Below are 14,774 nucleotides of genomic sequence, written 5' to 3' on the forward strand. Positions count from 1 at the left end.
CGAGAGTCAGATTTTTTGCACAAGAAACGAAGTATTCGGGCTATTGCAAAGGGAATCCTAAATCATATTAGGGAGGATTACAATTGTTGCCAAATGCATGGAGTCCTTCTGCACAAAAACTCTTGCTAGAGTCTTGCAAGATGTTTAATCGAAGGTGTAGTGCAATTTTTGGCTGAAATAATCAATTGGAAAACTTTTTGATCAGTCCCAAAAATGTGGGTTGATTTATCTGAAGTATTTCCTAGACGAGTTTTCTGTTTGACACTTTTGCCACTGTTTCTGCTTCTTTCGCCTTCTTCAATTCTTCGCTTCTAGGCAAACTAAGCAAGAAAAAAATTGAGAGAAATAAGAAGGTCTAAAACATTAGTATAATGAATCAGAGTATACTTACAAATTAGCAATATACAAGATACTGAAAATAAACACAATCATTCTAGACTTTAAATCAAATGTAAAAATTGCTAATGAAACAGTAAATTAAAGCAGTCATGTTTTTATCCAATTGATGTCATCAGGCCAATCCTTGTAGTCAGTTTTGAGTAAGTTGTGTAATTTGTCAGATCCAACTACAGTTGGAACGTAATTCAATCTATTCATTAATCTGAAGAATCTTTCTGTTTTCCTATTATCTAACATTCTCTTCAATCCCGAAAACTCCATCTGAATAAAAGGCACTGATATTTGAGTGAGGAACTTCTCCCCTCCTATAAACACAGAAGGTTCCGAGCCTTCACAGTCGATTTTGATGATGGCTTCTGTCAGGCCCCGTCGCTCAAAGACTGGCAGAAGGTCGTCTAAGGTTGCAACTGGCGAGCTCTGAAAGGAATTAATTTGCTCAAGGTCAATTTGGGATGTTTTTCTAATTAAAAAATAAATAAATTCAGGTCCACTCAAAATCACAGCTGGTAAAACTGAAGCAAAAAATCTTAATATTGAAAATTGATTTCACGCTGAATCAAAAGTGCAAGTAATATTTTATCACTAAATGAATGTAGAGGGTGGTAATTGAAGCTGCTATTAGCATCGCTGTAATGTTTGTCTGATTTACTGATTTAAGATCATTTATCCACGAGGGATAGGACCAACATACGAGCTGTACAGATCATCACGGCGAACCGCTGTTGTGCCCCTGCTTTTAAGAACTACATGCAATTTTTTTTGGTTATTTTTCTGGGCTGGGTAATGTTGCCTCACCCTCAAGCAACGAGCACGGATCATGGTGGGCCTCGAACATCCGACCTTTCGATTGAGAGGCGGAGACGTAACCACTTCACCACTGCTCACTTATAAAGCTATCTTATAAAAACCAAACACAAAATCTTAGAATCATTTTTTTTTTCAATTCTATGTCAACTCTTTTTTGTATCCAAGATGGCAAGAAGTTATTGGGGGGGGGGGGGGGTGCGGGGGGTTAAACTTGGCATTTTTAGTCAGTCTTCAGCTTACCTCACTGTCACATTTGAACCCCACGATGACTGGACTGCCTCCTAAGTTGGTGGGGTTGACCCTTGACTTCGCACACTTGTGTCTCTTGTCCAGAAGGGCCACTGGATAGAGATGCATGGTGCTCTGCAGGGAGTTCACCTGCACTGAGGCTGACAAGAACTGGAATGTTTTGGGGGAGGGTTCGAACGTGAATACTTCACGGCCCATCTTAGCTGCTGACAGACTGAAAAAGACATGTAATCAGGGGCGGATCTAGGATTTTATTCAAGGTGGGAGGGCGGATTTTCAAACAAAAAATTCAAAAAAACGTTGACCCAAAAATCGTGTTTTTTTGGCTCGCGGTGCCCTCTCAAAATTAGTATATTTTGGCGCCGAAGGCCTCTTTAGAAAAATTTTAGGGTCAGTCAGCCAAGAATGAATATCTCAAAATAGTACAAAGGGGGGATCCTTTGGGTCGGCAGGGGGTCGAATCACTGAAGGGGGCGTCTGCACCTCTCTTCAAAGTCCACTGGTGTATGTATTTATTAATAGTAAACCACAGTAAGATCCAAAATCACAGCTGGTTATTCTTCGGTTAACAAATCTGAATATTTACACAAGCAAAGCTTGAGTTACAGTATGGACTCTTTTGTTTCCAATCTAAGTCGCAAATATTGTTGCGACCCAAATATTGTTGCGACAAAATGTGTTCATTTTGAAAGTGTTCCATTTTGATCAATAACCAGCTATTAAGTACAGCCAGTGCTAAGGATATTAATTCAGACTATTATATTACAAATAGCCATTTAGCTTCAAGGTATGATGGATCTGTAGCGTAGAGGTAGCGAAGAAGACCCACAACAAGATAAGATGATTGGAACCTCTTCAGAATCGGATGTTTTAATGAAATTTATAGAGCGTCCGCTCTATAAATTGAGGCATGTTAGTTGATAAATTTCTTTTTTTTCAAACTGACCGGTACTGCTAATTCGTTATAATTGGTCACTTAGCAATTATGTAGACTCATAATTGGTGTGCGTCACTTAAGAATTTTTGTAGACTCAAAGTTTTACTCAATCAGTTTTTCCCAGTAGCATTATCGGTCATATTTTTGCTTCATCATTGATTTTTCTATCACAAGCTATCTTATCAAAACCAAATAGATACCAACTGCCTTGAGGGAAAGGAACAACATACGGGATGTTCAGCTTTTTACGGAGAACCACTGTTGTAACCCTGATTAAGATTTTACATGAAGTATTTTTGGTTATTTATCTAGACTAAGGTAATGTTGGGATCATGAAACATGGAGTTGCTTGATCATCGAGGGCCTCATAATTTCCATTATAACGAGAAATTTTTCACGTTGGAAAAAGAACCTCGAGCTCCAAGTGTGACGTCATTTATGTGTCACGTGGGGGAGGGGGTTTGTCACCTGAAAGTTCCCAAGTGTCCCCCTATGTCCACGAAGGCTGCCTGGGGGTGCTTGGGGATGATATTCATGAACAGGTGTCTCTGTATGTCCACTTCCCAGTTGCCATACACCTTTACACTTTGACTCACAAACTGAAACAATACTTCACACTTAATCTCAACCCTCTAAAAATCCGCTGCCTCTCACCAAAGTTAAAAGTGGTTTTTTGCGGAAAAAATTGCGGAGTTACGCTGAAAGAGTATTACAGAATACATATGAACAATTAGTCTGATAAAAAGTGAGACGCCACGTCATAAGAAATCAATTGAACGACCGTTTTAGCAGAGTTCGCGCCTTCCTATTCCTATTTGAGGGACGCTATTTTGCCGCAGACCAACTTTTTACCCTGGGTATCAGATTTGATGGAGAGGCGTAAATGGGTCGTTCAAAAATGCCTAAGCGCAAGAAAACCGAAAAATAAAAGTTTTTTCAAATTGCCGAATTTTATTTGCATTTGATTTATTTAGCTTCTTTGCAATCTTGTAAGGGGTTTAACGTCGTGTTTGCTTGAGATTTAGAGCAAAATCGGGGGAAAATTGTTTTTAATTGCTGTAGTAATGGCTTGCTTGCAAAGATTTATGTCAACAAATTGGCAGAGAGTAATTTGTTTGTTTTGATTGATGTCAGTGAATTCTACTGCTTTTGATTTCTTGTGACTTAGTTTTTACAGCTATGTTTTTTTTTGGAGGGGGTGGGGGGTAGGAAATTAGACGATAAGCAAATTAGACGGCTCCAAGAAAACGGAATTGAGACGTTAATTTTTTTTGCTCAAATGAAAGTTGATTGTAGTCAGTAAAAAAATTTTAGACACGAACAGTACAATTACGTCTAATTTCCCATAATTTTAGTTATAAATTCTTTTTCCTGGTCAAGTCTATTTTGCTTGTCGTCTATTTTCCTAGGCTCCAATGTTTTGTTTAAACCTTGCAAAACTTACCCGGGTTGAGATGTTCGACTTATGTTTCGATCGAACTCGGTCGAATAATGGATGTTGTTCAACCCAAAACCCATAGTCGAAAACACATCTTTCGATCGAACACTATTTCAAAACATAGTCAAAATCATGGTCGACACATAGTCGAACCTGATTTCGAGTCATGGTCGAACACAAAATCTAACAAGACTGCTCGTATCAGGGCGAAGCCCTGAATGTTCCGACTGCCTTTTAGGGTTAATGGAGCAGCAGTAATAACATAAAAAAATTAAATGAAATAAAATAAAATGAAATTTTTTTTTCTAAAATTTGACATTTTTATTGAAAATCATCCCCCCACACGCCATATAGAGTACAAAAAGAGAGATTTCGTTCCTTGTAACAAATAAATTATGGCAAATAAGCTTCGTTTAACCAATTTGGAACGATTTATAGGACGGATTAAATCTCCGCTTACGCGTTAATAGCGCGAATTATATCGCTCGTTAATTGTCCCAAATTGGCCAAAATGGCAACCTTTAAACCCCCATAACTTTACGAAAAATGATCACAGGTGAAATATCTTTTCAAATTTAAGCTCAGGACAACAATACCTTTTGAATGATATAAAAAAATTCCGTCAAAAATGGCTTGTTAAAAAGTCGAAATTTGTCTGAAGAAAAAAAAAACCCACCCCGAGCACAAATATTCCGTTACTTTCGTATCGAAAGTCGGAACAATAATCTAATAAGTAACTAATAATGAAGTTTTGATGTACTAAGAAGTCAAATTTCAGATTTTTGACACATCCAAATCGAAAAACATGATTAGTCTTCAAAGTTTAGACATGTCAAAACTGAAATATTCAACTTATTTTACTAGTTAGTGGTGAAAAACATCAGGGTAGCGTAATTTCGAAATGCATGAATTGTACAGAATCTTTTCAATATTTGGTCGAAAAATAGCCAGTTTGCGTCGTCGGTCGAAACATAGCACGCTTGTGTCGAACACATTTTTCCTTAGGCCGAGTCGATCGAAAGATGGCACTCGTGCGTCGAACACATTTTCGTTCTGTCGAGTCAGTCGAAACATAGCCAATTTGGGTCGAGTCGGCCGAAACATAGCGTGCTTGCGCCGAACACACTCGAACACATTTACCCTCAGTCGAACCATAGTCAACTTGGGTAGAGTCGGTCGAAACTTAGTTGGATTCCATCGAAAACAGTCGAACACATTTTACCTTTGGTCGAGTCGGCCGAAGCAATGCCAACTTAGGTGAGACGGTCGAAATATCCATTTACGGTCAAATGGGTCAAAAAATAGCCATAATTGGTCGAGTTGGTCGAAATATAAGTCGAATACCTCAACCCGGGTAGTTTTGAAAACAATTTCTGGCCTTCTTGAATACTTTCCTTTACTAAAATCCTCACTCTTGTTTTTCGGCACCCTTTAACCCAACCGCCTGAAGAGGCGCTTAGTCTCTTTGAGTTTCCTTTTTTGAGACAATTATATTGTGGTTTGTCACCATTTTTTTTAAATTTCCAAAACAGATACCAAAAAAAACATTTACTTTCTCCATAAATTTGAATAACTTATCTTTTGAAACATACAATTTAAATATGTTATATACACCAAGGAACAAGAGAGTTTCACTTCGATATTATGAGAGAAGCTCACTTTTTTTAAACTCAAGTCTCAGCTTTCTATTCAATTTTTTGTTCAATTTTTTTTTGCAATTTAAATTTATTTAGCTATTTCATTCAGCATTAGCTAGACTTTTTGGTTCCACTTATTGGTCGACCTTAAAAACCATTGAAATCAGCAAAGTTTTCGAAAATCGTTTTGTCGTTTTTAGTGACGCATGTACTGCGGATGTCAACCTAATCCGGCTCACAAATCTTTGCAAATTGTATTAAAGCAAGTTATTCGACCAAAAAAACTGCGCTAAAAGACGCGAATCGGACTTTTTTGCAATGTGTATAAGGGAAAATTACGTCTAGGGTAAAATTCTTCTAAAAGATAAAGATCGTCAAAACTTACAAGAAATTTTGATTTTTCAACCCTCGACTGATAAAATTCTATGTTCACACAAATTTTGCCGTATATGCTCCATTACTTTTTTTGACGATTGAGGAAACAAATATAAGATCAGGAATAGAGACTTGGAAAAATTTCAATGAGATCAGGGAAATTCTTGTGAACATTTTTCAAATTTCGAATTTCAGATTAAAAAGTGTACCACGTTAAAGCTCTTCAAAATTTAAGAATAATTTGTGAGTAACACTTTTTCATGAAGCTGATCGAATTAAATAAAATTGGGTCAATATGTATGCTCGTATTCAAGCTGACAAATCTGAAACTTGAACTCGATTTTTGAAAACCATGAGTGTCTATGTGTGTGTGTGGTGTGTGTGTGTGTGTGCGTGTGTGTGTGTGTGTGTGTGTGTGTGTGGGTGGGTGGGTGGGTGGGTGAGTGAGTGGGTGGGTGGAATAGTTCTTTACGCTCTCCTCCTAATCAGCGGAACCAAAATAATTAATTTTTGGGATGAGCAACCAGTGTACAGGACATGGTTTAAAATTTTTTTAATTGGGTCAAATACTCCTGGTTAAAGAGGGCAAAAATTGGAAATCACTAATTTCTGCACTTCATTTTCAGTTCATTTCTATTAGATGGTTAAAATTTAACCCTTGGATCTTCATTGATTAATATAATAGTTTTCCATTTCAGTTCAGGTCTCCTAAAATTCTGCGTTACTGAACCTGTTTAAAGCACTGTAAATGTAGATAGGTTTAAATGAGTTGTTTTTGGACAGTTGTCCATTGGAAACCGATAACTGTTATGAGAAATTCAGTATCAACTGCTGCCGAGTTTGGCTTTTTCCTCCTCTCCCACCAGCCTACCCCCCCCCCCCCTTCACACACACACACACACACACACCTGCAAAACTTTACAAATAAAAAAATTGTTCACATTATTCGATTGTTCTGAAAATTGGCATACGGACTAATTTGGCCAGTGCAAACATATTTGGTCTTCAAAAATATAACCTGGTGAAACCACTCATTACACCATAAAATTGATACTCGTGTGAGGTGGGGGGGGGGAAGAGGCGCGAGTTTTTTTTTTGACTATGGATAAATGAATAAATAAACAAAATTAAGTTGACTAAAATAGAATCGGATCTCTTGAATATTAGTGCTCTAGAATAAAACAAAAACGATAGCTATCTTTGTGGTTGACATGACCCTGTAGGCTCTCAAACTAATATTGGCATTGGCTCTGGGTCCAATATAAAAAATTAATAAATTTTAAAACTAATAAATGATAAAAATCACTTTGTTTATCAGCGCTTAAAAAATTAGCAGATCCCTTTAACCCTCCCCCCTCCCCCCCCCTTTGCAAAATGGGAACAGATTCGTTATTATTAGGTTACAAAATTTTCATATGCTTAAACGTTGATTAAGTTTTTTTTACAGGGGGAGGGGGATGGTAAAAGAGATCCAATTCAGCTAACCATGTCCCATTCTGAATGTCTTTTTCTTTATTCTTCTTACCCTGTCTTCTGCTAATGGCAACAGGCAGATCTTTGTAGCCGAGGAAGAGGCGGGTGTCCACCTTCCAATATTCAGTTCGTTCCCACAGTGATCTCTCATGAAGTTTCTGTCAGCTGTGAAGTTTTTCCACTCCAGCGAGTCCAAATACGCCTCTTTGTCCAAACTTCGGTCTGATTTTTCCAATGATGTATAGTTTATTTTAAATCGAAATGAGCGAAAAACAAAAACTAATTTTTCAGTCACTTCATTCATGTTTTAGACATCTGAAATCTTCTAAAGAACGAGAGAGAAAATATTGTTTTGTTTTGCGAGCGTGCCAGAGTAGATTGGACGGGGTAAAGTATTGGAGCGTGTGATACTGCGCGAGCATTAACCTTGGATGTACAATGTTATGTAAATAGTTATCACGTATTATATATTATACCAAGGTTACTGAAGACCGCATTTTTTATGCAGCTGTATTAATCAGACTGCGATTTGAAACAGTGATGAATCAGCTGAGAAAAGAGAAAAAGATTCAGAACGATAAGTGGATTTTTTTTCTGAGCAATATCGTTTTACACTTGAGAGAGTTCCTCAGGTTATCACATGGCGCAGCTAGCAGGATTCTTAATGCAGTACAATCGAACGGAGATGGGAATACCGGTATTCTTGGCGACGGCAAAATCCGACCAACCGTGCCATTTCAACATCTGGCTGGAACAATTCTTGATAGCGATAACGGTCAGAGAAGATAAACCCGGAATTACTACGAGAAGATTCGAAAGAGGTACTTGAAGAACCAACTCCGAGATCAAAACCTCCAAAGAATAGAGCGGAGGCAGCTGCGACAGCAGCTATAGAATTGAGAGACAAACTCACTCTGGACAAAGTCCTGCTTGAAAACGAAGAACGCAAAGCTAAATAAGCAAAAGTAAAACATCTACTACTACGAAGTTCAGAAACCATTGGTATCACGGTTATTTCTAGTATTAGGGGCAGAAGGCATGAAAAGGTTTTTGCAAAAAACAAACGTCCAAACACCCCAAACAGAATTTACAACCAAGTGAAGCATTCGAAACGGTGCAAAGGAGAAATGTTACAAGCATTCCACGCAGCATTATCTGCACTAGCAGCCAGGTCGGAATTGGGAACTTTGGAAGACGAGTTAGTGAGAGACCTAGTTATCTTGAGGATGAAAAATGTAAACTTACAAGACACCTTAAATTTTGGAACGTTAACAACTGAAGAGGTAATGAAAAGGATAATCAAGTTCAAAGATAGCAAAAAAAAAAAACAACAAAAGCTTGTTTGGAGCAGAAACAACATCAAATTCGGCAAAGAAGTTAAAACAAGAAACACTTATGTCGATCAGGAACTCTAATAGAAGTAGCAGAAGACAACATAAAAAAGGGCACAACACGAAATCAAACAGATGTAGAAAAAATCAACAGAAAGAAAACCATGTAACACATGTAGAAGAACAATCTCAAAAAGACATCTGGAAAAATGCCCTGCTATGAGGAAACCGTGCGACGGTTGCAACTATCTAAACCACTTTGCGAAAATGTGTATCAGCGAAGTCACAGAAAAATTAGAGAGATCAGACGAGTAATGTAAGTAAGTAAGTAGTAGAAGACTTTTGCGATAAATTTGAAATCTTGAAAACAAAGACAGGCACTGAAAAACTGAGCTAAACTCTAAGTACATACAAGCAAGAAATGAAACCAAAACAAACAGTCTCGACAACACAAAGCAGGAAAAGGTTATAAATTAAACTGATCATGCGAGACTCGAAATAAAAAAAAAATCAAATTATTGAAAAAAAAATTGTCAGAATAGACGAACAAACAACCCAATTGACGGTGGATACGGGCAGCCCGGTTTTTTTTCTGAAATTGGCGTTGATGAAACAAATTTTAGACAGCTCGAAGAATCCAAAATTTATTCCGGCAGTAAAAAATGAACATGTCAGGACACTTTGTTGATTACAACAAACAGCCAAATATCGTCCTGGGGGTTCTGAAAACGGACTCACGATCAGCCGGATGGGAAGTGAAATGCGGAATATTCTTGATAACGGGGAGACTTACAAGATGCATCATGGGCTTGGAATTATAGAGGCAAGTCGGGACTTCAACTGCCCAGGGATCGGCCCCGAGTGAGCTGTCAAGGTTTGACGTTCTACCGTGCCAGCAGTCGGGAGGTTGGAAAAAATAACCCTATTAATTTTAAATAAGTATTCGACAGACAAATGCGGTAGAAAAACCATGTCGTAAGCTAAAAATTTAGGTAACCAATGAGTCCCATACAAGAAAAAGGGAGAATATTTCCTATACTAATTCGAGATAAAAAAAAAGCAAACAGTTCGCGGAAGGACACATTGGAAAATTGGAAAATTGCACAAGTGACTGCTTCATTCCACCGATTGTGATAACAGTAAGACAAGACCACTCGCTTAAATCGGCACTAGATGCCAAATCGAGAAATCGACAACTATGCAAAGACAAATATCAAATGACGAACATAGATGAACTGTTAGATGGAGTAGGTCAAACTGTTCTTGAACAAAAGGCCTCTATGTTGTATTTCACACTGCTCGACATGAAATATGCATTTAGCCAATTGAAGTAGGCGGTAATGCAACAAGAACTTACAGATTCCTAATATTTTTTACGGGTAAGCTGACATGCAGGCCAAATTCCGAAAAGCTGTGGATAGAATAATAAATCACGCGGAAAAGAAAACATTCTTTTTCTTAGATGACATTCTAATTTTATCGAGAAGAAACAAAATTTAGCACGAAAGTTGAAAAACCTTGACAAAGAAAACTTAGCTTTCCTGATATCGATTTTTCAATAAGAGGTCGATTGGTTAGGTCATCATTTGTTTGAATCAATGGTCACTTCTAAACAAAAAACGGGAGACAATTCTAAAGTCAAGTCCCCGCAAACACTGAAAAAATGCCGAATCGTTTATGTTGCCCTAATAAAATTAATTTCATACTGAACGCAGCAAGCTTAATTGAAAACCTGAGACCACAATCGAAAGAGGAAAATCGGAAAAAAAAATTATAAAACTTGAAACTAGCGGTGAAAGAATTTGAATGGAGAGAAAATACATGGTCATAATTGAAAACACTAAGCCTACAGTAGCGACCATTCCAAAAATCAATTAGTGTGGTTCGAAAAAAGTTACAAAAAGTAAATGTGAGGCTAAGTGGATAACTTATTACCTGAGTCAAAATATCTTGAGTGGAGTGGACTTAGAAATTATAGTACCAAATTAAGAAATCCCAGAATCCAAGTTAGACGAAAATTTCGTCGTTACAGCTATCAAACGAGTTCAGGCAACATTCGACTGTCTGAGCAGTAGCTTAGTAGAGAGCGAATCAATCAATCAGAACGAAACTGTTCTAGAGCAATCTAGAAGCACGCTTCCTAAAAAAGTGCTATAAACGTCATCGCAACGAAATCCTTCAACATCGAAGAAAGCTCAAAAGGAACGAAAGAAAAACACTTTATCTCAGTTTCACTACGAATAGAAAAACAATTATTTCAATTTCACTACAAAAATCAGTCAACCAGAAATCCAAAGAAAATAATAGAATGAAATGAGCGAACAGAAACTTTAGCGGATGAAACAAAATCTCAGAAAAATAGTGGAGAAAAGAAAGTCGAGAAGAAAAAATGATGAACTCGAATCGGAACAGGTCAAACAGCAACTTAAATGCAAGACGTTTTGGAGGAAGAAGAAATTTCAAAAACACTCCAGCGCACTGGAGAAAGGATCTGGGAAGCCAAAAAAAATCGAAAACGTTCGTAAAGCGAGATGAGACAACAACAACAACCACGAGTAAAGTGGACATTGTTCAAAAAGATTGCAGATATTAGACTATTATCCTAATGACAGCTAGTCGAAAGAGAATCACGTGAACCAACCCGAAATACACTGGAACAGGAAGCAACGAAGGAAAAGAAGAAAGAGTTTCTAATTGCGAAAAGAGAAGGACCTGTTACGTCGAAGCAATCTGTTACGTCGAAGCAAGGAACAATCAGAGAAAATGACGTGGATCTGACTACAAAACAAAACAAAGGTAACCCGCAAAAACTCAGCGTAGTAGAGCCAACCCGAAGGGAGAGCCAAATGTCCAAAAAATACAGTTTCCGATTGTTTGAGCAGATGGGGAAAGGAATCTTGTCAACTCTCACTACAGTATTCAACAAAAGCTGGCTGGCCGAAATGGCATAGGAAACCTGCTGGCTGGACCGTCTACGTCACGTAGTGGAGCGAGGGGACAAACAGGGTCTCGAGATGATGAGACATTTTACCTACTCGCTGTGGAACCAAAAGACAGCAGCGGACGACTGCGTTTTGGTGGCTAGTCGAAGAGCTGTTCCAGTGTAGCTACGAATAGCAGTAAGGAAAAGAATACACAAGGGGCACTCGAAACAGGAAGCATTGTGTGTTGGCTCATACTTAAGCACATTGAAAGCTTCTCGGAAGAGTGTCGCAGTTGCATTAGATATGGTAGGAACCCTTAATACGTAACTAAGAATAACTTCACTAAGCCACTACCACTGCTTTTATAGCCGGGCCAAAAAGATCAATTAGACTATACAGGACCAATAAAAAATCGTAGTAGCAAGAAATACCGACTCGCGGCAATAGATAGATTTTTGGTAACTGAGTCGGTAATGGTAACTAAATCAACTAGCGGCAGGACCACAGTAAGATTCCTGAGCATGCATTGATACACATGGACTTCAAGAATCAATAACAACAGATCAAAACTTTGGTAAAAAAATACATGGAAAAATTTGGTACCAGATACAACATCGAACAAAAATTCTGTCCAATGGGAGACGACAGAGGGTTTGGATTAGTCGAACGAACAATTCAAACAATAAAAAGACTTGGAGTTATGTTATCCGAAAAGAATGAACAATATATTAAACTCAGATTTAGTAATTTTAGGAGGGAATTGAGATAGAAAAAAAAAACAGAAAACAAAATAAGTCTCGCCGTTCAAAGCAAATTTTGGAAGATAACCGAAAAATGAATTTGAAATTATCAGAGATGAACGTTTAATAAATATTCTGATCATTTCAACAAAAAAGCCTAAAGATATACGCACTATTACACAAGCAAAAACCAGCCTGCCACAAGAACTGACAAGGACCAAGTAAAAACCCCACAGCAGAACAAAGAAAAAAAACAACAAAAGATCAGCGAACCCAACAGATTAGGAGAAAGTGACTCGGAGGATCGTCCACTCTGCGAGCAGCAACAAAAGACTTTCCAGTGGACAATTGTGACGTCAAGGGAAACAGAAGCATGAGAAAGCTTGAACTTGTTAATTCGAAGAGCAAAACCTAATACGGGGGACCTAAATTGGTGGGCCCCAAAACACAAGAGGAAGTCCCATTTGTACTAAGGTTCATTTGCACTAAAAAAAAATCGGTTCTATTGCGATTGCCCACCGTGTTCACGCCCGCCTCTTAGGCCGTTCCACCTCAAATTTTGAGCGTGAACGATTGATTTTACAATGTTGCAAGTGAATACTAAATATGTAGAATTAAAATACCACCATCATTAGGGTTGTGCGGACATACTTACTAGTAAGCAAAATAAGACTTATTACTAGTAAGTTGAACCAAAATGAAATTTTTGAAAAAAAATGAGGCTCAATTATCAGTCGAAAGAGCAGAAAAACTTGTTTTCATATACTGCAACGCTGCTTCACTTGATAATATTTATCATAATGATTATTTAGCGGATTTTGCGTTTGTTTAAAATGAATAGTCTTCAAACTTGGTAGTTTCAAGCAGATTCTGAGTTTTTGAAACTTACTAGTAAATAAAAGTAACTTACTAGTAAAAAAAGTGGTAACTTACAAGTAAACGACTTTTACTTACTAGTAACTGCACAACCCTAACCATCATGAATGCCCAACTTCGAAACAATTGAGCACTGTTAGTTAACGATGATAAAAACGGACCCCCAATGTCTAGGACATGGGGGTCTTTTAGGACATGGGGGGTCCTCGGAAACATAATGTGCATTTGTGTTTGAAGCTATTGCGGGAATCATTTCTCATACTTACTTTTTCATCGACCTAACTATCATACTTGTACACAGAAGCGATCCAGACTTGTCTCGAACTCGAAGAGGGAGGGGTAAATTTTCAAAAAAGTGTTCAAATTTTTTTCTTTTAGATCGACCAAATTGAATTTTCGGTAGCTTTATTGCGTCAAAGACCTGATTTTGCTAGAACAACTGGGTGCCTCAGTAGAATTTTTGCAAAAAAAGTTCCAAAAATCTTACTATTTGGTCAATTTGTAATTTGGCGTCGATACTTATTGTTCCGACTTTCGATGCGAAAGTAACGGAATATTTGTGCTCGTTTCCTATTTGTACATCATCACTGGTTCCGCACTTGTCATGACCACGTGACTGAAATATCCTTTTCGGCTGTAGATTGATCCATTAATTTTGAGCGACTCCGATCGGCGACCGCTTTCGAAATGTTTGTAAAATTCGTCTGCCGATTCGTGTTGTGGTATTGCATACTGCAAGTATCCCAGATGGACGAAATAAAAAATAAGAATAAAAGCGAAAACAATCAAAAAGAATAAATTACGTGTACTATTTTTCCTGCCGCTGTAACGAAATGGCATTTCAATGCAATGGATAAAGTATAAATGAACGGGAAAATAAATGCAAAATATGGGTAAGTGTAGTTGCGATTGTGTGTGACTGACTATTTATGCCTCTCAAATATAGACATGGTTAAGTCAAGCTAAAGTAAAGTAGATGGGAAAATTCCTAGGGAATGGACCGGTCCCTGGGGGTCTAGCAGACATCAAGCAGACAACTTTATTTCATATTGGTCAAAAAAGAGACAAATTTACCAACTTTCAAATCTGATTGGCTGAACAAAATCACGCAGGGTTTTTTTGTAATCTTTTAGCAAAATTTGTTAAATTTTTTTTAACAAAAAAACGATTATTATTTAAGAGATATGAGTTTTTGCGATCATCATCATAGTTCTATCATAGTTTTTTGGCAGCCAATTTCGCTTGGTCGGTGAGGAATGAAGTTTATAATTTTGGCTTGCCTGTATGTCTGTTTTCTAGGTTTTTCGGCTGACTGACATATCTATTTGCTTTATAAGGTGGCTTAGTCGTCTAGTGGCGGCGGGCGAGCACTGAGCAGAATTGATATCTAAGCAGAAATATTCTTTGAAATTACTAGTGGTATGTATAAATTATTCATAAATTCAGTAAAAGCATCAAATTTTGTTGAAACTCTTTGAAAAATTAACTCAATCAAATTACTCTAATTCAAGTATAAACTATTCATTTCATTTGCAATATTGAAAATTCTTAAAATCGTTTTCATCCTATAGCCCATAAAAATCAACAT

The 14,774-nt window shown here is 37.5% G+C and overlaps 1 protein-coding gene across 1 annotated transcript; it reads right to left on the bottom strand.

Moving 5' to 3' along the window:
- Positions 1-381: 381 nt before the first annotated feature.
- Positions 382-14,186, bottom strand: LOC134847797 (uncharacterized). Its single transcript, XM_063865015.1, has 5 exons — positions 13,786-14,186; positions 7,368-7,537; positions 2,861-2,991; positions 1,447-1,669; positions 382-816 (listed from the first exon to the last, which is right to left on the bottom strand). The coding sequence occupies exons 1-5, from the start codon at positions 14,024-14,026 to the stop codon at positions 487-489; spliced, it is 1,095 nt and encodes a 364-aa protein (XP_063721085.1). The 5' UTR covers positions 14,027-14,186; the 3' UTR covers positions 382-486.
- Between the last annotated feature and the right edge of the window lie 588 nt (positions 14,187-14,774).

Source organism: Symsagittifera roscoffensis, chromosome 6, assembly GCF_963678635.1.
Source record: "Symsagittifera roscoffensis chromosome 6, txSymRosc1.1, whole genome shotgun sequence".
NCBI lineage: Eukaryota > Metazoa > Xenacoelomorpha > Acoela > Convolutidae > Symsagittifera > Symsagittifera roscoffensis.